The sequence below is a fragment of the Heterocephalus glaber genome, unplaced genomic scaffold (assembly GCF_053883595.1).
Source record: "Heterocephalus glaber isolate CG9 unplaced genomic scaffold, H.glaber_assembly_v1.0 deba00001442, whole genome shotgun sequence".
NCBI lineage: Eukaryota > Metazoa > Chordata > Mammalia > Rodentia > Bathyergidae > Heterocephalus > Heterocephalus glaber.
The window spans coordinates 28357699-28381454 of NW_028258296.1; the positions used below are offsets into that span (position 1 = coordinate 28357699).

Below are 23756 nucleotides of genomic sequence, written 5' to 3' on the forward strand. Positions count from 1 at the left end.
GAAGAAAGTTTGTGATTAAAAGAAGATGTTCATGTGATGAAAAAAATGGAATTATTGGTTCTATGCTATGTTTACTTATTATATTTAGCTCATACTTCATAGAAGATGTATTTTAGTGCTTTCAAATAAGCTTTATATTTTAATATTTTTGAAGAAAGCCCATTCATCTAAAACTTAATTATATTTTTAGTAAAAATGAAATAATTCATTTTATTCATTACTTTTGGTTTAAACTTGCTGCTTTCCTTGTCTGTTTTTTTAATGTGAAAATCATGGATAAAATATGTAAAAAGTACACTGAGTTACTTACATTTTTATCATACTACCATATTATTTACTATTTTTCTAGTAACACTTAGTTTTTTAGATGAATAATAAGAATTTAGAAGTCATCCTGAGATAGGCTCATAATTATACTAACAATGACTGATTTGTTATGTTTTTACTATTTATCATGGACTACTTTAGGCAGTTTATGTTTATTAACTCATTTAATCTGTATAACAAACCTATGAAGTGAATATGGTACATTTTTATTTCTCTTTACAGGTAGAATTATTTAACATAATGATGAAAGTTACATGTTCTAAAAAAACTGGGCTGGATATTTAGCTCAATGGTGCCATCGCCTGCCTCGCAAGGGAAAAGTCCTGAGTTTGATCCCCGGTACCAAAAAAACATAAAAAAACAAACAAACTGGTTAGTGACTCCATTTACACATGGTTCTATGGTAGAATAAAAATAGTATAACACTATTCAGATGACATTTATTTTTACTTTTTATTTTACTGTACATTTTAGATATACATAATGATAGCATTCATCATCTGGGAATTTGTATCTGTACATGATATATCTTGCTTCTTTTTTTTTGGTACCGGGGATCGAACTTGGGTCCTTGCGCTTGCGCAGTACGCGACAAAACCACTGAGCTAAATCCCCAGCTCTTGCTTCTTTTTTTACCACTCCTCTCCCCTCTCTTCAACCTCCCCCTCCTCTTTATCTACAAAAGCCTTGTTTCCATTTTTTTCCCTTCTATTTTTTTTTCCTTGTCCCTTCTTTCCTTTCCCCCTCCCCCCTCCCTTGTTCCCCTTTTCATTTGAACATTTTCTTCCATTTCCCAATATGTATTATACATATTGGTCCTTATTTACATTTTTTGTTTCTCATGCCAGAGAAACCATGCAGTATTTACACATATGTCTGATTTATTTCACTTAATATGGTTTCAGTATGCATTCATTTAGCTAGAAAAGTCTCAAGCTTATCTTTCTTTATGGCAGAGTAGTACTCCACTGTATAAAAAAACCTTACATCTTTATCCATGCATCAATTGATGGGCATTTGGGCTGTTTCCAAGATTTAGCTATTACAAATTGTGCCACTATGAACACATGGGTGTGCATGCATAACTGTGGCATGATGCTTTTAATTCTCTTGGGAAGATGCCAAGAATGTGAACAGCTGGGTCAAATGGAACTTCTAGTTTTAGTTTGTTTTTGCTTTTTTGGTACCAGGGATGGAACTCGGGACCTTGCACTTGCGAGCCAGGTGGCGGAACCACTGAGCTAGATCTGCGGCCCTAATTTTAGTTTTTTAAGGAATCGTCAGACTAATTTCCACAGTGGTTGCACCAGTCTACATGCCCACCAGGAGTGGAGAAAGGTTCCTTTTTCCCCACAGCCCTGCCAGCATTTGTTATTGGTTGATTTCTTGATAAGAGCCATTGTTTCTGGAGATGAAATCTCAGCATTGTTTTAATTTGCATCTCTAAAATGACCTAAGATATTGAACATTTTTTCATAATTTCCCATTTCTACTTCATCTGAGAATGGGCATCCTTTCAGATGCCCATTTTTGGATTGGGTCTTTAAATTAGGGGGTTTGATTTTTTTTTTCTTTTAGTTATTTATATATTCTAGATATTAGTCCTTTTCTGGGGAACACCTGGCAAAATTTTTTTCCCACACTGTGGATTGTCTCTTCAGTCTGTTGGTGGTTTCTTTTGCTGTGCAGAAGCTTTTTAGTAAGATGAGATCCCAGTGATTGATTCTTTGTGATACTTCCTGTGCAATGGGGGTTTTATTTGTAAGTCTTTGCCTACACAAATGTTTTCAACAGTTCTACCTGTTCTATCTTCCAGCATATTTAATGTTTCTGTTTTAATATTTAGATCTTTCATCCATTTTTATTTTACTTTAGTGCATGGTGAAAGATACGGGTCTGGTTTCAATCTTCGGCATGGGGAAAGCCAGTTTTTCCAGCACCATTTATTAAATAGACTTTCTTCCAGTGAAGGTGTTTGGCTCCTTTGTCAAAGATAAGGTGGCTGAGTGTGTTTGGAGTTGTTTCTGCATCTTCTAATCTGTTCCACTGATCCTTGGGTCTCTTTTCTTCTCTTTTCTTTTCTTTTCTTTTCTTTCTCTTTTTTTGTTTTTTGCTAATACCATGCTGTTTTTATCACACTAGCTCTGTAGTATAATTTCAAGTCACAGATTGTGATGCCCCTGCCTTGCCTTTGTTGCCCAGGATTGCTTTTGCTATTCTAGGTCTCTTCTGGTTCCAAATGAATTTTAAAATTGTTTTCTCTAATTCTGTGGGATATCCTATTGCTATTTTGATCAGGATTGCATTACTTATGTGTACAAATTTTGGAAATATGGCCATTTTCACTATATTAGTTCTTCCTACCTCAGAACAAGTGATAACTTTCCATTTTCTGATACCCTATTCGATCTCCTTTTTCAGAGTACTGTAGTTTTCAACGTAAAAGTCTTTTACTTCTTTCATTAGATTGACTTCTAGGTATTCCATTTTTTTGCACCTACTGTGAAAGGTGTTGTTTCCCTAATTTTTCGTTCAGTTAGTTTCTTAGTTGTGACCATGAAAGTTGTTATTTTTTGATTTTTGTTTTGTACAGGTGATGGAAATTGGGACCTTGGACTTGTGAGGCAGGCAGTGAAATGGTTGTTGATTTTTGAGTGTTGACTTTGTATCCAGCTACACTACTGAATTTGGTTATTAACTCAAGAAGGTTTTTTTTAGGGGGGGAGTTAAATGTCCAAAAGTTTTATTAGTTATCTGGAAAGGAAGGAAATGGAACATACCTTCAGTTTTGTCTTCCTCAGAACTTTAGGAATACTGATGGTCTTTTTTTTTTATCTTAAATTCTTTTATTGGTATATTTTAGGTATACAACACAATTACATTTCTCATTGGGAACTTGTACCTTTACATGATGCATATTGGTTCTTATTTTTTCCCCATTCCTAGCCCTCCCTTCACCCCCTCCACCCTTCCCTATTTACAAAGACTTTATTTCCATTTTTTCCATTTCTCATCATTTTTCCTTTTCCTTCTTTCCTTTCCCCTGCCCCTCCCACTACTCCTACCCCTTTGGAACTTTTCTTTCTATTTTGCATTGTCAATTATTCTTTCTAATCATTGGAACATTTTAGGTATACAATATAATGACATTCATCATTGGAAATTTGCACTTTCACATAGTCTCTCTTGGCTCTTATTTTTCACCCTTGCCCAGCCCTCCCTTCAACCCCTCCATTCTTCCGTATTTACAAAGATTTTGTTCCTATTTTTCCATTTTCTCATATTAATTCCATTCCCTTCTTTCCTTTCCCCTACCCCTCCCACCTCCTTCCCCTTTGCCTCTTTTCTTCCTGTTTCACATTACCTATCATATATTTTAGTCCCCATTTAAACTTTCAGTTTCTCACACCAGAGAAACTATTTGGTATTTATACATGTGTGTCCTATTTGTTTCACTTAAGAGTATCGCCTCAATGTGCATCCATTTAGCTATAAATGTCTCCAATTTCTCATTTTTTATGGCTGAGTAGTACTCCATTTTATTAAAAAACCACATTTTCTATATCCAGTCTCCAGTTGAGGAGCATTTGGGCTGTTTCCAAGTTTTAGCTATTATAAACTGTGCTGCTGTGAACATGAGTGCACATATATCACTGTGGTATGATTCTTCTAATTCTTTGGGGAAGATCCCCAGTGGTGGAATAGCAGGGTCAAATGGACCAGTCTACACTCCCACCAGCAGTGGAGCAGTGTTCCTCTTTCCCCACACCCCCGCCAGCATTTGTTATTGATTGATTTCATGATAGCAGCCATTCTTTCTGGAGTAAGGTGGAATCTCAGCATTGTTTTCATTTGCATCTCTCGAATGACCAGTGATGTTGAACATTTTTTCATGTATTTACTTGCTATTTCTACTTCCTTGTCTGAGAAATGTGTGTTCATTTCAGATGCCCATTTTTGGATTGGGTCTTTAAATTTGGGAGGTCTGATCTTTTTAAGTTCTTTATAGATTCGAGATAGTAGACCTTTGTCTGAGGAAGAGCAGGTGAAGATTTTTTCCCACATTGTGGGTTGTCTGTTCACACTGCTGGTGGTTTCTCTTGCTGTGCAGAAGCCTTTTAATAAGAAGAGATCCCACTTGTTGATTGTTTGTGCTAGTTCACGGGCAACTGAGGTTTTGTTCATAAAATCTTTTCCTACACCGATGTCGTCAAGGGTTCTACCTAACCTCTGTTCCAACTGGTTCAGAGTTTCTATTTTAATGTTTAGATCTTTAATCCATTTCGATTTTAGTTTAGTACATGGCAAGAGATATAGGTCTAGTTTTAATCTTTGCCAAGTTGAACCCCAGTTTTTCCAGCAGCATTTATTAAAGAGGCTATCTTTCCTCCAGTGAGGGTGTTTGGCTCCTTTATCGAAGATAAGATGGCTGAGTGTGTCTGGCGTTGTTTCTGCATCTTGTAATCGTTTCCACTGGTCCTCAAGTCTGTTTCTTTGCCACTACCATGCTGTTTTTATCACAGTAGCTTTGTAGTAGAGTTGCGGGTTGGGGATTGTGATACCCCCTGCCATGTCTCTGTTACCTAGAATTGCTTTTGCTATTCTGGGTCTCTTCTTGTTCCAAATGAATTTTTGGATTGTTTTCTCAAGGTTCTTGAAGTATGTTGCTGGGATCTCAATTGGAATTGCATTAAATCTATATAGCAGTTTTGGAAGTATGGCCATTTTCACTATATTAATCCTTCCTACCCAGGAGCAGGGGATGTCTGTCCATTTTCTGATATCATCTTCAATCTCTTTTTTCAGAGTGCTATAGTTTTCAGAGAAGAGGTCTTTGATTTCTTTCGTTACATTGATTCCTAGGTATTTCAGTTTTTTGGATGCTATTGTGAAAGGAATTGTTTGCCGTATTTCTCTCTCAGTGAGTCTGTCATTGGTGTAGAGGAAAGCTATTGATTTTTGTGTGTTGACCTTATAACCAGCTACTTGACTGAATTTGGTTATTAAGTCTAGAAGACTTTTGGTGGAGTTCTTGGGTCTTTTATATAGAGTATCATGTCATCTGCAAATAATGACAATTTGACTTCTTCATTTCCTATCTTTATTCATTTTATTTCTTTCTCTTGTCTAATTGCCATGGCTAGTGTTTCCAAAACTATATTGAACAAGAGTGATGACAGTGGACATCCTTGTCTTGTTTGTGATTTTAGTGTGAAGGATTTCAGTTTTTGACCATTTAGTATGATATTGGCTGTTGGTTTTTCATAGATGGCTTTTATCAGTTTGAGGTAGAGACCATCTATTCCAATTTTTTATACGGTTTTTATCATAAATGCATGCCAGATTTTGTCAAATGCTTTTTCTGCGTCTATGGAGATAATCATATGGTTTTTGTCCTTGGCTCTGTTGATATAGTGTATTACACATTGATTGATTTGCGTATGTTGAACCATCCCTGCATCCCTGGGATGAATCCCACTTGATCAGGGTGTATGATCTTCTTGATGATCTTCTGCATTCTATTTGCCAATATCTTACTAAGGATTTTTGCATCTATGTTCGTTAGTGAGATTGGCCTATAGTTCTTCTTTTCGGTTGGGTCTTTCTCTGTTTTGGGGATCAAGGTGATGCTTGCTTCCAGGAATGAATTTGGGAGTATTGCTTCCCTTTCGGTTTCATTGAAGAGTTTAAACAGTAGTGGCAGCAGTTCCTCTCTAAATGTCTTGTAGAATTCAGCAGTGAAGCCATCAGGGCCCGGGCTTTTCTTAGTTGATAAGTTTTTAATTATGTTTTCAGTTTCATAGGTTGATACTGGGTTGTTTTGAATTTTTAGGTCTTCTTCATTCAACTTTGGTAATTCATACGTATCTAGGTATCTGTGCATTTCTTCTGTGTTTTCCATCTTATTGGCGTATAGGTTCTGGAAGTAGGTATTGATGATCCTCTGGATTTCTGCTGGGTCTGTTGTAATTTCACCCTTTTCATTCCTAATTGCATGGATTTGGGGCTTTTCTTTCCTTTTTCTGATAAGGTTGGCTAAGGGTTTGTCAATTTTGTTGATTCTTTCAAAGAACCAAGTCTTGGCTTCATTGATTTTTTTGTATCGTTCCCTTAGTCTCCATTGCATTGATTTCTCCTCTGATCTTTATAATTTCCTCCCTTGTATGAGCTTTGGGGTTGTTCTGCTCTTCTTTTTCTAGAAGCTTGAGGTTCAGCATCAGGTTGTTTAATTGGGTTTGTTCTGTTTTCCTAATATGCATATTCAGTGCTATGAATTTCCCTCATAAGACTGCTTTCATTGTGTCCCATAGATTCCGATATGTTGTATTGTCATTGTCATTTAATTGAAGGAACTGTCTGTTTTCTTCTTTAATTTCCTCTGTGACCCATTGGTTGTTCAGAAGTGTGTTGTCAATTTCCACGTGTTTATGAAATTTTTTGAGTTTCTTTTGCTGTGGATCTCCACTTTCATCGCACTATGGTCTGATAATATACAGGGGATAACTTCAATTCCTTTGCACTTACTTAACCATGTTCTATGTGTGAGTATGTGATCTATTTTGGAGAATGACCCATGTGCAACTGAGAAGAATGTGTATTCTGATTTTGTGGGGTGGAAGACTCTGTAAACATCTGTTAAGTTCATTTGTTCAAGAGTTCAATTGAGTTCTAGTATTTCATTACTTATTTTTAGTCTAGTTGATCTATCTGTGACAGTGAGGTGTTGAGGTCCCCCACTACAATTGTATTAGTGCATATATGACTTTACATGTCTGTTAGTATTTGTTTTATATATTTGGGCGTACTAGTGTTTGGTGCATAGATATTTATGACTGTCATCTCTTCCTCTTGGATTGTTCCCTTTACAAAGGTGTAGTGTCCTTCTTCGTCTCTCTTAATCAGTGTTGGTTTGAAATCTACTTGATCTGCAAAGAGGATAGCTACTCCTGCTTTTTGGGGGTTCCCGTTGCATGGAGTATTGTTTTCCACCCTTTAACTTTCAGTCTATGAGTTTCCTTTTGAATTAAGTGTATTTCTTGTATGCAGCATATTGTTGGATTTTGCTTCTTGACCCATTCTGCCAGTCTGTTTCTTTTGATTGGTGAATTGAGACCATTAATGTTGATGGTTATAACTGAAACATATTGACTTATCATTGCCATGACTTTTTCTTTTTGTTGGGTTCTCTCCCTTTACATTTAATTTCTTGTCATGCCAGATGGGTTCATTCTGCTTTGCTTCCTGGGGTTGTGATCCTCGATGTCTGTTCCTAGGATATTGTGTAAAAGTTTTTGGAGTGCTGGTTTGTATTCACGAAGTTCCTAAGGTGCTCTTTGTCATGAAAATATCTTATTTCTCCATCAATTTTGAAAGATAGTTTTGCAGGGTACATCAATCTGGGTTGGAGGCTGTTTTCTTTTAGGGCTTGGAATATGTCACTCCAAGCTCTTCTTGCCTTGATGGTTTGTGTTGAGACATCTGCTGTAATTCTGATGGGCTTTCCTTTGTATGTGATTTCTTTCTTTTCTCTAACTGCTTGTAGAACTTTGTTTTTCTGTTGTGTTTCTGGAATCTTCACAATTATATGCCTATGTGTAGATTTTTTTTGATCAAGGCTATTTGGAGTCCTATATGCCTCATTGATCTGTATGTCAAGTTCTTTTCCCCTGCTTGTGACGTTTTCTGCCATTACTTCTGTGAAGAATTTTTTTTATGTCATCTGCACTCTCTCCTGTTTCTTCATTGACTCCAGTCAGTCTTATGTTATTCTTCTTTTGCATTGTCTAGCAGCTGCTGGATTGATTTCTCATGTTCCCTTATAATTTTGAAACAATTTTTCTTTTCCTGGTCATAAATTGTAATCTTATCTTCTATATCTGAAATTCTGTCCTCACATTGGCCCATTCTGCTGTGTAGACTTTAAATGGAGTTTTTCCTCTCCTGGAAATCTATTTGCATCTGTTTTATGGATTCCATTTGTTTCCTATGTTGGGATTCCATCATGTTCCTCAGCTCCTCTCTAGATTTATTAATCATTTCTTGCTCTAGGAGCACAATTTCTCCTGTTATCTGAGAAATTATTTCTGATTTCATTTTCGAGATCCCCTTTTGTTGCCAGTTCGGTGGGTCCAGGTGTTTGAGTATCAGAGTGTTCTATCTCATTTCCCTTTGGGGTTGCTGTAGGTGATCTGGAAGTCTGGTTTTGAGACTTATTTACATGTTTTCTCATTTCCAAGGGGTGGGGTGGGGGGGTGCTGTTGGCGTCTGCACAGCTCACCTCCTCTGAGCTGGGAGAGGTGGGCCAGGGGCCAGGAGCGGCAGTAGGGATGGTGGCCCGAAAGCCTCTTCCTCTGGGCTGGGAGCGGTGGCATGGTTGGCGGCCCAGAAGCCCCTTCCTCTGGACCAGGATCAGTGGGATGACGGCTCAGAAGCCCCTACCTCTGGGTAAGAATTCTTTAAATGCTGAGAACTTGATTAGCTGCAGTACAGTAGTCTGGTGGTCCGGTGTCCTCTGCGTCTTTGTAGTGTGGAACCAAGTGGCTGTACAGAGAAGAGGCCAAAGGAACGGAGGGGGATCCAGTGGATTGCTGCCGGGGTGCGGGCTGATTCGGTGTTTTCAGTGAGACGGGTGACCTTGGGATGGCGTCAGCAGACCTGCCTGTCTGCAGTGGGCTGATTCGGTGTTTTCAGTGCAACTCAAGATGGTCTTTACATAAGGTGTCTGCTTAGTACCTACTGGATCCCAAATCCCCTGCAAACCTGTACCCAGCCTGGTCCACTTGTCAGAATGCAAACAATTCACTTTCAATGAGGAACCCAAACTAACAAATTAGCATCAGCAGCCCTGCATACCTCTCAGCGATACTGAGTTCAGATGGGGAAAGTTTAAGCAGACTTACGTTTTTCCTATTCACAGTTCAATCTCTCAGCAACTATAATGACCTTTGTGTAAGGCTAAGGAAGTGACTGTGTGATGGCAGAATTCGTCTTCATGGACCAGCTCCTCACCTCGAGTGCTGGCTCATCATGCCTGCACCTGCCAGGCCATTGCTCATTAACCTTGTGTCATGGTAGCCAGGCTCTTGAGAAGGTGGACCATGCCTCTCTTTCCTTGGTCCACTTGTGATCCCTCCATGTCGATCAACCACGTGTCGTTCTTTAGGGTAGTGCTGGGCTCCACTGCCCCTGTCTGAGTGACTCTTCTGTCACTCTCTCCTTTGCCATACCCAGAAGCATTACTTCGACTCCCAGGTGGAGCGCCTCTCACACTGTGTCCTGACAAGTCCCTGCCAGAATGCTCTGGCCTTTCATCTCTGAAACCCAACACAAAACCTTGAATCCCACTTGTCGGCAGGCATTCTCCCTTCACTCTTCCAGGAGACTGCTCTAGAAGGGTTGGACCCAGCCTCCCAAGGGTATCTCGGGTGTGCCATGTTGGGCCTGTTGTGTATGATCACTGTTCTCTCCTTGCTCCCCTCGAACATCTCTTCTGTCTGTGTCTCTAAGTTCATTTCATGGAGGAGGTGGCTCATTTCTTCTTGAATCACTGAAATTTTGGGGGCATCTCAAAGCTGGGATCTTCTCTTCATGCAGTTGGCCATGCTTTTTTCCCTTCACTCTGACCAACAAAGCGTTCCCACTATCAAAAGAGGAAGACTGTATTGCTGAACTGTCAGGAAACCTGCCCCTCTCCCTATGATCAAAGTCATTAAATCTGTTCTGTTGGTGGGAGTAGTCAGATCCATGGCTGAATCGGGCATCTGTATCTAGGGACAACTTTTTATTCTCACTTCAGTAAGGACCATCTTGCCTATGATCTACATTACATGGGCGTTTCAGAGAATTCCTTTTTTCTTGTTCATAACAAAGCTGCTGCTGTCTTACGAGTTCCTCTCCTTCTTGAGCAATCCTTTCAGCTTTCTTATGCTGTTCCTATTCAATATGAATGCATTCCCTTTCCAAGCGTTCACATTCCATTCTCTGTCTAGTTTTTGCCTTTCAATTTCTAGGCACTCTCTCTCTGTAAGCATTCCCGTTCTAATTATTCTAATTAGTTCTCGCTCTCAATGCTCTCTTTGTGCAATCTCTTCATCTTCGAAGTTCCATTGCTTGTCACAGTCTTTCAAAACGAACTAAATGTTCTTTCAATCTCTGTTCCTTCATCTTTTCAAAAGGCAAGATCTCTTTCCTTCTGCAGTCTTTGTCCCTCTTTTGATCTAGGCTAGCTCTCTCTTTTTCCTTGCTTCTTGCATGAATTTTCTCATATCTTCCTCTTTTTGATGGCCTGCAATGATCTCCCTTAGTTTGGTCTGATAGGACCATATGTCCTGGACTCTTTGGACTTATTCATTTCTTTTCTTCATGTTTTTTACTCAATTCTGAAGTCTGACCACTTTTTCCATTATCATTCTTCTCTTCTTTACTCTCCATTTTCTTTTTTCTTGCTTTCTTTTTTCCCAGATTTTTCAGATAATCTCTTCTTTCTTGACAGGTTTGTGTCTTGCTACTTCTATCACTTATATTCTTTTTATCTCCAGAACTTCTTGAACTACTCTTTTCATCATTTTCTTCATTTATTTCTTAGAAGGATCACCTTTTACCTTCTCCACAGAAATCAGCTGACCATACAGTTCAGTTCGATAAAGATGTGCAATACACCTGGACACCTCTGTGCTTGAAGACATAGTGACAATACCATAGCATTTTGGCCCAGCACTTCAAGTATTTGTAACCACCTTTGCATTTAGCACCTTTCCATATTTGCCAAAGAGGTTCTTCACATCAGCAGCTTTGGTATTAGAAGAAAGTCCACTAACCCAGATACTTTTAGTTGAGCTTCCATTGCTACCACTAGTACTACTTGTACTTCCTTTGTCATCTTTAAATGATGTTTTGCTGTCTTTAGATTCCTTTGAATAGCTGTTTGCTTGACTAGAGGCCCCGGTAGATAAGGGCCCTTTCTTCAAAGTATCCTTTTCTTTGTCTCCAGATTCTGCTTTCTTAGAACTTTCTCTGGCTTCCTTCTCGACAGGATCACCCTTCACGAACTCTTACTTCTTACCATCTTTATGGTTCACATTCATCTCATACTCCTTGCTTTCCTTCTCCAGGTTCTATGCAAGAACATCCTGCCCATCTTTTGGCTTACTTAATTCAGAATTTTTCTCATTTTCCCCTTCCTCACCATCTTGGGCTGTTAGAAAGGTATCATCTTCACCTTCTTGAGCCTCAGTGTCCTAACTTTCAGTGTCCTCTTTTTCTACATCTTCTATTGTGTCTATTAATTCATGAGCTCTTTTGTTCTCTTCAGCAGAAAGTAACTCCTTGGAATGCGCATTTTCTTCTTCATTTTCACCAAATTCTTCGGAATCCTTTATTTCGTCACTTTCATCTTGTTCATGTGCCTCTTGATTCTCCAATTCACAGTCCTTGACAAAAACATCGTCTTCCACAGAAACATCTACACTCAACACATCTGCTTCTTGTTTTTTACCTTTGTCTTTGGTTGGTTTCTCGTTTGGAGTATCAGTTGAAACAGTTAATTCAGTATTATCTGAATAATAGAGACTCCTTCCTCTTCAATAGCCTGCTTCAGTCGGGAGACCAGCACCATCTTGACTCCGTTGATGTCCAAGTTCCACCGCTTCAGCTCAGACTTGAGGTTGATGACCCTCAGGTCAGCGATCTTGCCTTCAGCTGACCCCACGGTACCGGCAGTGGCAACCATCTTGGGAGAGCAGTGTGCCACTGAGGCAGCGAGCAGACTGAGGGCTGCGGCAGCACCACACAGAGCTGCACACAATGAGCCATGTCCCACCCACAACCCACGCCCATGCCCACTCGCCTGGGGCAGCCTTCCCTGCTGCACCTGGATGAGGATGCCAAATCAAGAAGTTTTTTGGTGGAATTTTTGGGGTCTTCTATGTAGAGTATCATGTCATCTGCAAATAATGATAATTTAACTTCTTCCTTTCCTATCCTTATTTTATTTACTTCTCTTGTCTAATTACTCTGGCTGTTTCCAGAACTATATTGAATAAGAGTAGTGACAGTGGACATCATCATCTTGTTCCTGATATTAGAGTGAAAGCTTTCAGTTTTTGTTCATTTATCATGATGCTGGCCATTGGTTTGTCATAGATGGCTTTTGTCAGATTGAGATAAAGACCACCTATTCCAATTTTCATGAATGGGTGTTGGATTTGGTCAAATGCTTTTTCTGCATCTATTGAGATTATCATGTAAGGTTTTTGTCCTTGCCTCTGTTAATTTATTGTGTTGCATTTATTGATTTGCATATGTTGGACCATCCCTGCATCCCTGGGATGAATCCTGCTTGGTCATGGTAAATAATCTTGAAGATTTGCTGCATTCTGCTTGCCAGTATCTCATTGAGGATTTATGTGTCTATGTTCAGTAGAGGGATTAGCCTGTAGGTCTCTTTTTGGTTGGATCCTTCTCTGGTTTTGGTATCAGGGTAATGCTTGCTTCCAGGAATGAATTTGGGAGTATTGCTTCCCTTTCAATTTCATTAAAGAGTTTGAGAAGTAGCGCACTAGGTCTTCTCTAAAATTCTTGTAGAATTTGGCTGTGAATTTGTTAGGGCCTGGGCTTTTCTTTGTTGGTAGATTTTTAATTACATCTTCAACTCCATTGACTGATATTGGTTTATTTAAAATTTTTATATCTTCTTGATTGAGCTTTGGTAATTCATATGTATCTAGGAATCTGTCCATTTCTTCTGTGTCTTCCATCTTATTAGAATACAGGTTCTTGAAGTAGGTATTGATGATCTTCTGGATTTCTGCAGAATTTGGTGTGATTTCATCCTTTTCATTCCTAATTGCATGGATTTAAGCCTTTTCTTTCCCTTTTTTTTGACAAGATTGACTAAGAATTTGTCAATTTAATCTTTCAAAGAACCAACTCTTTGATTCATTGATTCTTTGTATTATTTTCTTAGTCTTCACTGCATTAATTTCTGCTCTGATCTTTATAATTTCCTCCCACATATGAGCTTTGGGCTTGACTTGCTCTTCTTTTTCTAAAAGCTTGAGGTTCAAGATTAGGTTGTTTATTTGAGCTTGCTCTGTTTTTCTAATATGGGAATTCACCACTAAATTTCCCTCGTAGGACTGCTTTCGTTGCATCCCATAAGTTCCAATATGTTGTATTGGCATTATCATTTAATTGTAGAAACTAATTTCTTCTTTAATTTCATCTGTGACTCATTGGTTGGTCAGGAGAGTGTTATTTAATTTCCATGTGTTTATGAAGTTTTTGTGGTATCTTTTGCCATTGATTTCCAGTTTCATTGTACTATGGTCTGATAATATGCATAGGATAATTTCAGTTCCTTTCCATTTACTTAGCCATGTTCCATGAGCTAGTATGTGGTCTATTTGGGAGAACATTCTATGTGCAGTGAGAAGAATGTGTATTCTGATGTTGTGGATTGGAACACTCTGTAGACTTTTACTAAGTCCATTTTTTTCAAAAGTTTGGTTCAGTTCTGATATTGCTTTGTTGATTTTTTTGTCTACTTGATCTGTCTGTTTCAGTGGAGTATTGAGGTTCCCCATTACAATTGTATTAGTGCTTATTTGATTTTTTATGTCCATTAATATTTGTTTGATATCAGGTGTGCTGGTATTTGGTGCACATATATTTATGATTGTTATTGCATCCTCTTAGATTGTTTCCTTTACAAGGATGTAGTAACTTTCTTTGTCTCTCTTAATCAGTCCTAGCTTTAAATCCACTTTGTCTGCAAATAGAGTAGCTATCCCTGCTTTTTTCCAGCTTCCTGTCACATGGAATATTGTTTTCCATCCTTTGACTTTCAGCCTATGAATTCCTTTTTATTAAATGTGGTTTTTGTATGTAGCGTATTGTTGGATCTTGCTTTTTGATCCATTCTGCCAGTCTGTTTCTTTTGATGGATGAATTCAGACTGGACTAGCGGATAGTCCCCGCAAGTGTACAGCTTTAATTCCACTGAAGTTCAGGCTGGTTTCTGACTGTAAGGCTGAAACCCGATTTTTTTCAGCCTGCAACACACTGTGTGCCTCCTGGCAGCTTGAACTCAGCTCCTTGAGCTCCTGCCAACTTGAACTCAGTTCCGCCTAACTCTGATGCTGAGAGCTGCTAGATAGAGCCGAGTTACTTGGAGTTCTGAGCTCAGTTGGCCTCTCTCCAAGATGGCTACCAGTCAATCACCCTCTCTTAGGGGATATCTGAACCTAAATAACTCACTTGCCACTTCAGTACACTGCATCCAGTGCTTCATTCCACTGGTGCATCTCTCCATGGAGGCCTCTGGGGTAACCAGTAGTCACTGTGTGACTGCACGTTTGGGCTGCCCCTCCCATGAAGTAAGTCAGGGCTCAAGAAGAAAGCTCCACTTGTCACCTCCTTCTTCTTCATTAAAGTCTCACTTTGCTCTCCCTGTGGGCTTCAATTCTCACTTCAGATCCTTGCTGGGTCCCAGGACCCACTTCCCTCCTCTTCCTTCCGCTGTCTGGACACCAAATCTTGGAGAGGGTGTTTTGCTACTGTTCACCACTCTGCCATCTTCCTGAAAGTCCTCAAAAATGTTTAATACAACATCATTAAAAATATATTTAGGGTTAAATGTAATGGAAAATATGAAGACTTATACACTGAAAACTATAAAATATTTCCATGACAAATTAAAGATATAAATATATAGATACTAGTTACCATGTTCATTAACAGAAAAATTCAGTATTGCTAAGATCTCATTTCTCTCCCAAATTGATGTATAAATTCAGTATAAACCCAAACTAAAGCTCAGTATATCCTTTTTTTTTTTAAATCTATAATCCAGTTCTACATGGCAAGGACCTAGAGGAGACAAAATAGTCTTGAAAAATAGCTAAGTTGGAGAACTTATTGGACCTGATTTTAAGAATATTATAAAATTACAATATTAATAGAATCAAAAGAAGAGCCCATAGATTTATCAAACACATTAAACTATATTTATATTTTATAATATATATAAAGGTATACATTATGTATTTGATTTTTAACAAGGCCATCAAAGTCATTCAGTGTTGAAAGTCTTAAGAATGGTGCAACTGAGAAGAATTAATACAGTCCTCAGCTCATATTATATATTAAAATTAGATCAGAATGGGTCATAGACATAAACATGAAAGCTAAACTCTAAAGAAATAGGAGAACAACTTCACAACATGGGGATAGGCCAAGACTTCTTAAAACCCCAAAAGCACTAACTATAAAAGAAAAGGTTAATAAGTTGGACTTGATCAAAATTCAACTTTGTGTTCATAAGAACTCACCATTAAGAAAAGGTAAAGGCAAATCAGAGAGTGCTATTAATATAGATGAGAAGGACATTGTATCCAAAATGTATAATGTTCATTCTAAATCACTTATTAAAACAAACATCCCAATTTAAAAATAGGTAAAACACTTGAAAACTTTACAGAAGAGTATGTGTGAACATTTGTGAGTGTTCAACATCTTTATTCAACAGGGAAATAAAAAAAGCTCAATGAGATATCCACTAGAAATGCTAATATTAAAAAGACTAAGAATACCAAATGATGTTGAGCATCTGGAATGACTTTGAAAATTGTTTGGCTATTCCTTTTAATATTGTACATGAATCTACTACATGATCCAGTGATACTACTCCTAGTTAAACCAAGAGAAAGGAAAATACACCAAGATTTGGACATTAATGTTCACAGTATTTTTTCCCCATTGGCAGCAAATGCATACAACTGAGATGTGAAAGAATGAATAAGCTACTTGATATATTTGAATACTTAAATACTGTCAGAAAGTGAACTACAATTATACCCAGTAACATGGATGAAGCTCAAAAGACATACTGAAAGAAAAAAAACCTGTACACAAAAGTAAATAGTACATGATACCATTTATTTTAATTTCAAGAATAGACAAAACTTATCTGTGATAACAGATCAAATCTCAGTGGTTGCCTCTGAGTGTGGGGAAAATTGAATGGAAGAAAATAGGAGTAAACTTTCTAGGGTAACAGAAATGTTCTGTGTCTTGATTAGGTTGTTAGTGCCAAGCCTATATACTTGTCCAAACTCATTGAATTGTATGCTTAAAATAGTTGAATTTCATTGTTCATAAATTCTACCTCAATAAAAAACCTTAGAAATTTAAAAATAAGAAATAAGCTCTGAGGTCATACAGATCTGTTTGATCCTGGTTCCTCGTTTATAAGCTATGTGACCTTGAGCAATAAATAACTAAACTTCAGTCTGTTTAAATGTAAAATGAAAGCAATATCTAATAAAAGTGTCTGGTGTGGATTAAATAAGGTAACAAGTGTGAAATAATAGCATGCTACTTGAATGCAGTAAGTATTCAGTAGACTATAACTATTAGTGAGGCAGGTGCAATCCTATTGTCAAGAGTGTGTGGGCCCTTGAACCTGATTAATTCTTATCAGTTTGAAGCCTGGCCTTGCTATTTGCTGTGTCACTTGGGGCAAGTTACTTAGTTTCTCTATGTCTTTTGTTTCTTCCACTGTAAAATACAGTAAAATAATGGTATTTACCTCAAATAGTTATTGTGAATATTAAACCCTTAGGAAAAATAATCTGACAAATAATAATTGATCCTTAAGTGTTATCTTGGCTTCTGCTATTATTCATTTTTTAAATTCAGCTTAGTTATCATGATAGCCTGTCACTTTAAGTCTCTCCCTTGACATTATCCTACGATTTCTAGTTCTTTGGTTTTAGGAGGAAACTGCCAAACTCATTAACTGTCCTTTTTTTCTCTCCTATGTTTAAGCTAATTTTTCACTAAAGTCAGTTTGTCCTCTCTCTTCATAACAGTTTTAGCTGGGTCCATGGCCAGATATTACATTTCTCAATTCCTCCTGTGACTTAAGTTCTTGCCAGCAGAACAAAAGCAGAAATAATGTGTGGCACTTCAGGCCCAGGCATCAAAATTTTATATATGTGCTCCTCTGAGCTCTTTCCCTAGGGCTGGGCTAGCCTTAAATCAAACTTCAGCCATTCAGATGAAGGAAAATACTATAGGCAGAAAATACAAAATAAAGGGAATCTGGTGCCCATGTGAACTGAAGCATTCTTCTTGGTAGACTACATGAATGAGAAATAAATTTTTTCATAAGCCATTGAATTTTGAGAATCTCTTTGTGAAGTAGCTTAAACTCACCTTAGCATACACGTTTGTTTTTCTCTACCGTTGCCTAACCATTTTTCTTAGTTCCTTATGTACATTTTTCCCCAGTTATATCAAACTTAAGTTGTTATGACACTGTCACATGATCTCATATGACATATGCATATTTAGCAGGTAACTTCACCTTCTGCTTCAGAGAAAAAAGGGTAGGCATCAAAAGAGAAATCCTACAATTTCTTGCCCCTGAATTTATAAACTTAGTCTGAAACTGTGTTCATTTTACCTATTTGTCAGCTCAATGAAAACTGGGTTTCCTTCTAGGTAATCTGTCTACCTGAGTTTTGAATCCCTTTTTTTTATCTCCTTTAATATTTCTTTTCACCACTTATTTCCTTACAACTGTATCTTTATTTTTTCTTATGTTTTGTTTTTTCCCACTGCTATGGGCTGAATGTTTATGTCAACCAAAATTCACAAGTTAAAATCCAGACCCTCAAGGTAATGGTGTATTAATAAGTGGGACCTTTGGGAGGTGATGGGTTTGGTAACTTTATCAAAGAGGCCTTAGAGGCCCTTTGCTCTTTCTACCAGCAAGAAGATGCTATTTGTGAACCAGAAAACAGGTCCTCACCAGACACCAGTCTGCCTTGATCTTAGTCTTTCCAGGCTCAAAACTGTGAGAAATATATTTTTTTTGCTTGTAAGCTTCCTAGTTCATGGTATGGTACAGCTGGAATGGACTAAGATACACACCAACATTAAACATATTCAAAAAAATTTTTTTTACGTGCTCAAATTTCTAACCCCAAACAGAAAAATATTTTCTTCAATCTCATATCACTAGTTTAACTACCCATCTTCTCATATAATTTCATGGGTCAGATTCTTAAAAGAATTAAATAAACTTGCTGTTTTCATTTCATTGTTTTGTTTTCACTCTTCAGTCAATGTATACTGTCCCTTTTGATGTCACTTTAGGTTGCCCTCATTGAGATCTTTCATCTGACAGCAACAAAAATATACTCAGAGCAGCAATGTGGCAGCACAGTGCTGGGTATTAAAGATAAAATATAGATTTTCTCATATTAACTCCATTTCCTTCTTTCTTTTCCCCTACCTTTCCAATTCCCCTTGCCCTTTGCCCCTTTTCTTCCTATTTCACATTATCTATTACACCTTTTAGTCCTTATTTACACTTTCAGTTTCTCACACTAGAGAAACTATTCGGTATTTACACGTGTGTCCTATTTATTTCACTTAAGAGTATCACCTCAATGTGCATCCATTTAGCTATAAATGTCTCTAATTTCTCTTTTTATGGCTGAGTAGTACTCCATTTTGTTTTTTAAAACCACATTTTCTTTATCCAGTTTCCAGTTGATGGGCAATTGGGCTGCTTCCAAGTTTTAGCTATTACAAATTGTGCTGCTATGAACATGGGTGCACATATATCACTGTGGTATGATTCTTTTAATTCTTTGGGGAAGATACCCAGCAGGGGAATAGCTGGATCAAATGGGATTTCCAGTCCTAGTTCTTTGAGGTATCTCCATACTGATTTCCACAGTGGTTGCACCAGTCTACACTCCCACCAGCAGTGGAGCAGTGTTCCTCTTTCCCCACAGAGCTGCCAGCATTTGTTATTGGTTGATTTCATGATAGCAGCCATTCTTTCTGGAGTAAGGTGGAATCTCAGCCTTGTTTTCATTTGCATCTCTCGAATGACCAGTGATGTTGAACATTTTTTCATATGTTTCTTTGCTGTTTCTACTTCTTTGTCTTTATCCATTCATTTCAGATGGCCGTTTTTGGATTGGGTCTTTAAATTTGGGAGGGCTGATTTTTTTTTTTAAGCTCTTTATAGATTCTAGATAGTAGACCTTTGTCTGAGGAGCAGCTGGTAAAAATTTTTTCCCACATTGTGAGTTGTCTCTTCACACTGTTGGTGGTTTCTCTTGCTGTGCAGAAGGCTTTTTTTTTTGGTATCGGGGATCGAACTCATGACCTTGCGCTTGTGAGGCAGGTGGCGGAACCACTGAGCTAAATCCCTGACCCAAGAAGCTTTTTAATAAGAAGAGATCCCACTTGTTGATTGTTTGTGCTATTTCACAGGCAACTGAGGTTTTGTTCATAAAATCTTTTCCCACACCAATGTCTTCAAGAGTTCTACCTAACCTCTCTTTCAGCCAGTTCAGTGTTTCTGTTTTAATATTTAGATCTTTAATCCATTTTGATTTTAGTTTAGTACATGATGAGAGATATAGGTCTAGTTTTAATCTTTGCCAAGTTGAAACCCAATTTTTCCAGCACTATTTATTAAAGAGGCTTTCCTCCAGTGAGGGTGTTTGGCTCCTTTGTTGAAGTTGGGGTGGCTGAGTGTGTCTGGAGTTGTTTCTGCATCTTCTAATCTGTTCCACTGGTCCTCAAGTCTGTTTCTTTGCCAGTACCATGCTGTTTTTATCACAGTAGCTTTGTAGTATAGTTTCAAATTGGAGGTTTTGATATCCCCTGCCATGTCTCTGTTGCCTAGAATTGCTTTTGCTATTCTAGGTCTCTTCTTGTTCCAAACGAATTTTTGGATTGTTTTCTCAAGGTCCGTGAAGTATGCTGCTGGGATTTCAATTGGGATTCCATTGAATCTATATAGCAGTTTTGGAAGTATGGCCATTTTCACTATGTTGACTTTTCCTACCCAGGAGCAAGGGATGTCTTTCCATTTTCTGATATCTGATAGAATTAATATGAGAAAATGATATTTGCCACCTGCCTCGCAAGTGCAAGGATCCAAGTTCAATCTCCAATACCAAAAAAAAAAAAAAAGAGAGAGAAAATGAAAAAAATGGAAACAAAGTCTTTGTAAACAGGGAGGGGTGGAAGGGTTGAAGGGAGGGCTGGGGAATGAGTAAAAAATAAGAACCAAGAGAGACTATGTAAAGGTACAAATTTCCAATGATGAATGTCATTATATTGTATATCTAAAATGTACCAATAAAATTAAAATTTTAAAATGATAAAATGTAGAGCAAGACAGAAACGTTTCTTCCTTTTTACAAAGTTTACATTCTAATGAAGAAAAGGACAGTCAGTCTCTAGTGAACATGAGGTAAATACCTTGAAGGAGAAGTACAGGATGCTATGAGAGTTCATACCTAGGAAGTCAGAAAAGGCTTCCTATAAATTATTTTTTGTATTAAGAACAAAGGATGAGAAGTAAAGTCAGGAAAATGACAGGGGACCTGGAGAGTGGAGAGGATGAGGAGAGAGGCAAGGTGCTGTGGAGTATGGGACATCAAGAAGAGTGTTACAGAGAGGAAATCACAAATATTTAGATGAGGAGGCTGGCACATTTGAAAATTGTGCATAATTTCTCATCATCTTTCCTAGTCTCTAAGAGTCAATGTCTGAAATGCCAGCTACTTCACAGGCTGTGTGATAACACTGAGGCAGGAGAATTGCAAGGTTGAGGCCAGCCCAGGTGACTTTATAAGAACCTGTATCAAAAATAAAAAGGGCTGGGAACATAGCTCAGTGATAGAGACCACATGCCTAACATATGTGAGTCCCTCAATTCAATCCCCAGTACTGCAAAAGCAAAAATAATAATTCTAGCCCCCTTTATCATGTGCTTGCAAAAAGTTCAGTTCTTCAGATGTTTTTCTTTCCCAGGCAAATACATCATGTTCTACAAATCTACCCTAGTTGTCACCTATCACCTTAGCCCAAGAGGCAAAAATTAGCAATATAAGTACTTCAGCCAGACAATTCACACATTTCATTTACTTATACCCAAGAGCTATATAGGGAATATATGCATAATAAATGAGACCATATCCTTGTGTTTTCAGTAGATACCCAATTAATCCACTTTCTGATTCTGTGCTTACCATGCAACCACATAGTTATACATTTGCTTTCTACACAACTTCTCATTAGTAAAATGAGAATGTAGTAATGGACCAGTATGAATTCATAAAAGACTAATTACAACTTGATTTTTTGGGTTAAATATAAGTGAATTTTATTACTATGGAGTATTTCTGGGTGATTAGCTTTTATCTACAAAGCTGAGGAGCATGTCATAGGCCACTAACTTTATAAGGTAATGCTATGTCTGCTATCCCAAGATAAAAATTTCAAAAAAAAAATTTCAGACGATATCACTATGTAGTGCAAGCTGATCTCAAACCCAGTATATAGACCAGGCTGGCCTTCAACCCTCAATCCTCCTGGTTCAACCTCCCAAGTGCTAGGATTACAGTCATGTGCAACTGTCCCCAGCTTCCAGAAGTTTTAAGAAGAGAATACTTCCCAACTTCTTATATAAGCCCATTTGTATTATGATACCAAAATCAGACAGTGTTACTACAAGAAAACTATAGCTCAATACCACTCATAAACATAGATTAAAAAATTATAAAATTTTACTAAATCAAATTGATATTATATAAGAAGTATAGCATGACAAAATAGGGTTTATCCAGGAATATAAGGTTGTTTTAACATGAAAATCAGTGTCATTAGAGCTCAGTAATGACAATTTAAAAATGGGCAAAGAGGGCGAGGGATTTAGCTCAGTGGCAATGTGTCTGCCTCACAAGCATGAGGTCCTGAGTTTGATCCCCAGTACTGCAAAAAAAAAAAAAGTGGGCAAAGGAAGGTTGAACAAGTGGCTCAGTAGAGGGCTTGCCTAGCATGTGCAAGGAACTGGACTCAAACCCCAACACTGAACAAAAGTCAAAGGAACACAATAAATCATTCTGCAAAGAAGATATACAGATGGCCAGTAAGTACATGAAATGATGTTCACTATTATCCACTATTGGAGAAATTCAAATCCAAACCACAGAGAGATAATACTTCACACTGACTAGGATAGCTATAATCAAATACATAATAACAAATGTTGGTGAGAAGGTGGAGCAATTGGAATCCTCATAAACTATTGGTGGGAATCCAAAGTGGATATACCACCATTTTAGAAGAGAGTCTAGCAGTTTCTCAATTATACATTGAGTTATGATATGATCTCACAGTTTCATCCCTACATATATACCAAGAGAAATGAAAACATATGTCCACAGAAAAATTTGTATGTGAATGTTCTGAATACTATTATTCATAATAGCCCAAATCTGAAGGCCTGTATTCCATTTCCCCCTCCCCCATTTTCACTGGCTAAAACCTCCATTAAATGCTTTTTTTCATAAGTGTTGAAAATAAATGGTGAGAGTAAACATTCTTAACTTATTTCTAATCTTAAGAGAAAATCACCTATTGTGTCCAATAAGTATGGTACCAGCTGTACGTTTTCATAGATGCCTACTATCAGATTAGGAAAGTAGAAACGGGCCAGGGGTTTGGCTCGGTGGTTCTGGTGCCTGCCTCGCAAATGCAAGGTCCTGAGTTCAATCCCCGGTACAAAAAAAAAAGTAGAAACAATCCAATGTCCATGAACTGATGAATGAAGAAGCAAAATGTAGTTTATTTATACAATGGAATACTGTTTGACTTCAAAATAAAAAGTGAACATCAATTGTAGAATGAATCTTGAAAATGTGTTAAGTGGAGGGCCAGGGATTTAGCTCAGTGGTTCCGCTGCCTGCCTCGCAAGCGCAAGGACCCGAATTCGATCCCCGGTACCAAAAAAAAAAAAAAAAAAAGAGACTGTGTTAAGTGAAGGCCACATATTGCATAATTTCGTGTATATGAACTCTAGAACAGGCAGATCTATAGAGACAGAAAGATTTGCTTTTACCTGGCTAGTTAGATGGTGTGATGGTTAGCCTAACTGAAGATTCTTGTTAATAATCAGAGTTTAAGTTAGGCTAGGTTAAACAATGACGTTCAGTAAGTTAGATGTATTTAATGCATTTTTTATTTAACAGTGTTTTAAGTTTACATTTACTGGGATTTATTCCCATCAAAAGTAAAGGAACATCTATATTTAGATGAGACTTTGGAGGGATAGAATGCTTGGGTTCAATCTCCAGCACAAAAAACAAATAAATGAGACTTTAGCATGGAATTTATGTTAGAATGGGTTAAAGGGGAGCCTTTTGGGACTGGATAAATATATTTTGCATGTAAAAAGGACATGAATTTCAGGAGGCCAGAGGGGCTGATTACCATGAAATTTCATAGTTTGAAGTTCCAACTCACAATGTGACCTTTGGAAAAAGGACCTTTTAGGAGGTAAATTTAAATGAGATTATGAAGATGGTGTGCTATTCTAGTAGGATTGGTGT

At 37.7% G+C, this 23756-nt stretch overlaps 1 protein-coding gene and 1 pseudogene across 17 annotated transcripts in view; one reads left to right on the forward strand and one right to left on the reverse strand.

The window, feature by feature from the left end:
* Positions 1-23756, forward strand: part of Ccdc18 (coiled-coil domain containing 18) — a 181221-nt gene that overhangs the window by 125937 nt on the left and 31528 nt on the right. The window contains exon 29 of one of the 17 annotated variants that reach the window (XM_021255358.2): positions 1-23756. This exon is cut by the window's right edge and continues 8635 nt beyond it. The exons of the other annotated variants lie outside the window; for them this stretch is intronic. Within the exon in view, the coding sequence (XP_021111017.2) occupies positions 1-15 (15 nt within the window). The 3' untranslated portion in view covers positions 16-23756. 17 annotated transcript variants of the gene reach the window in all.
* Positions 9333-12055, reverse strand: LOC101707423 (SAFB-like transcription modulator pseudogene; annotated as a pseudogene).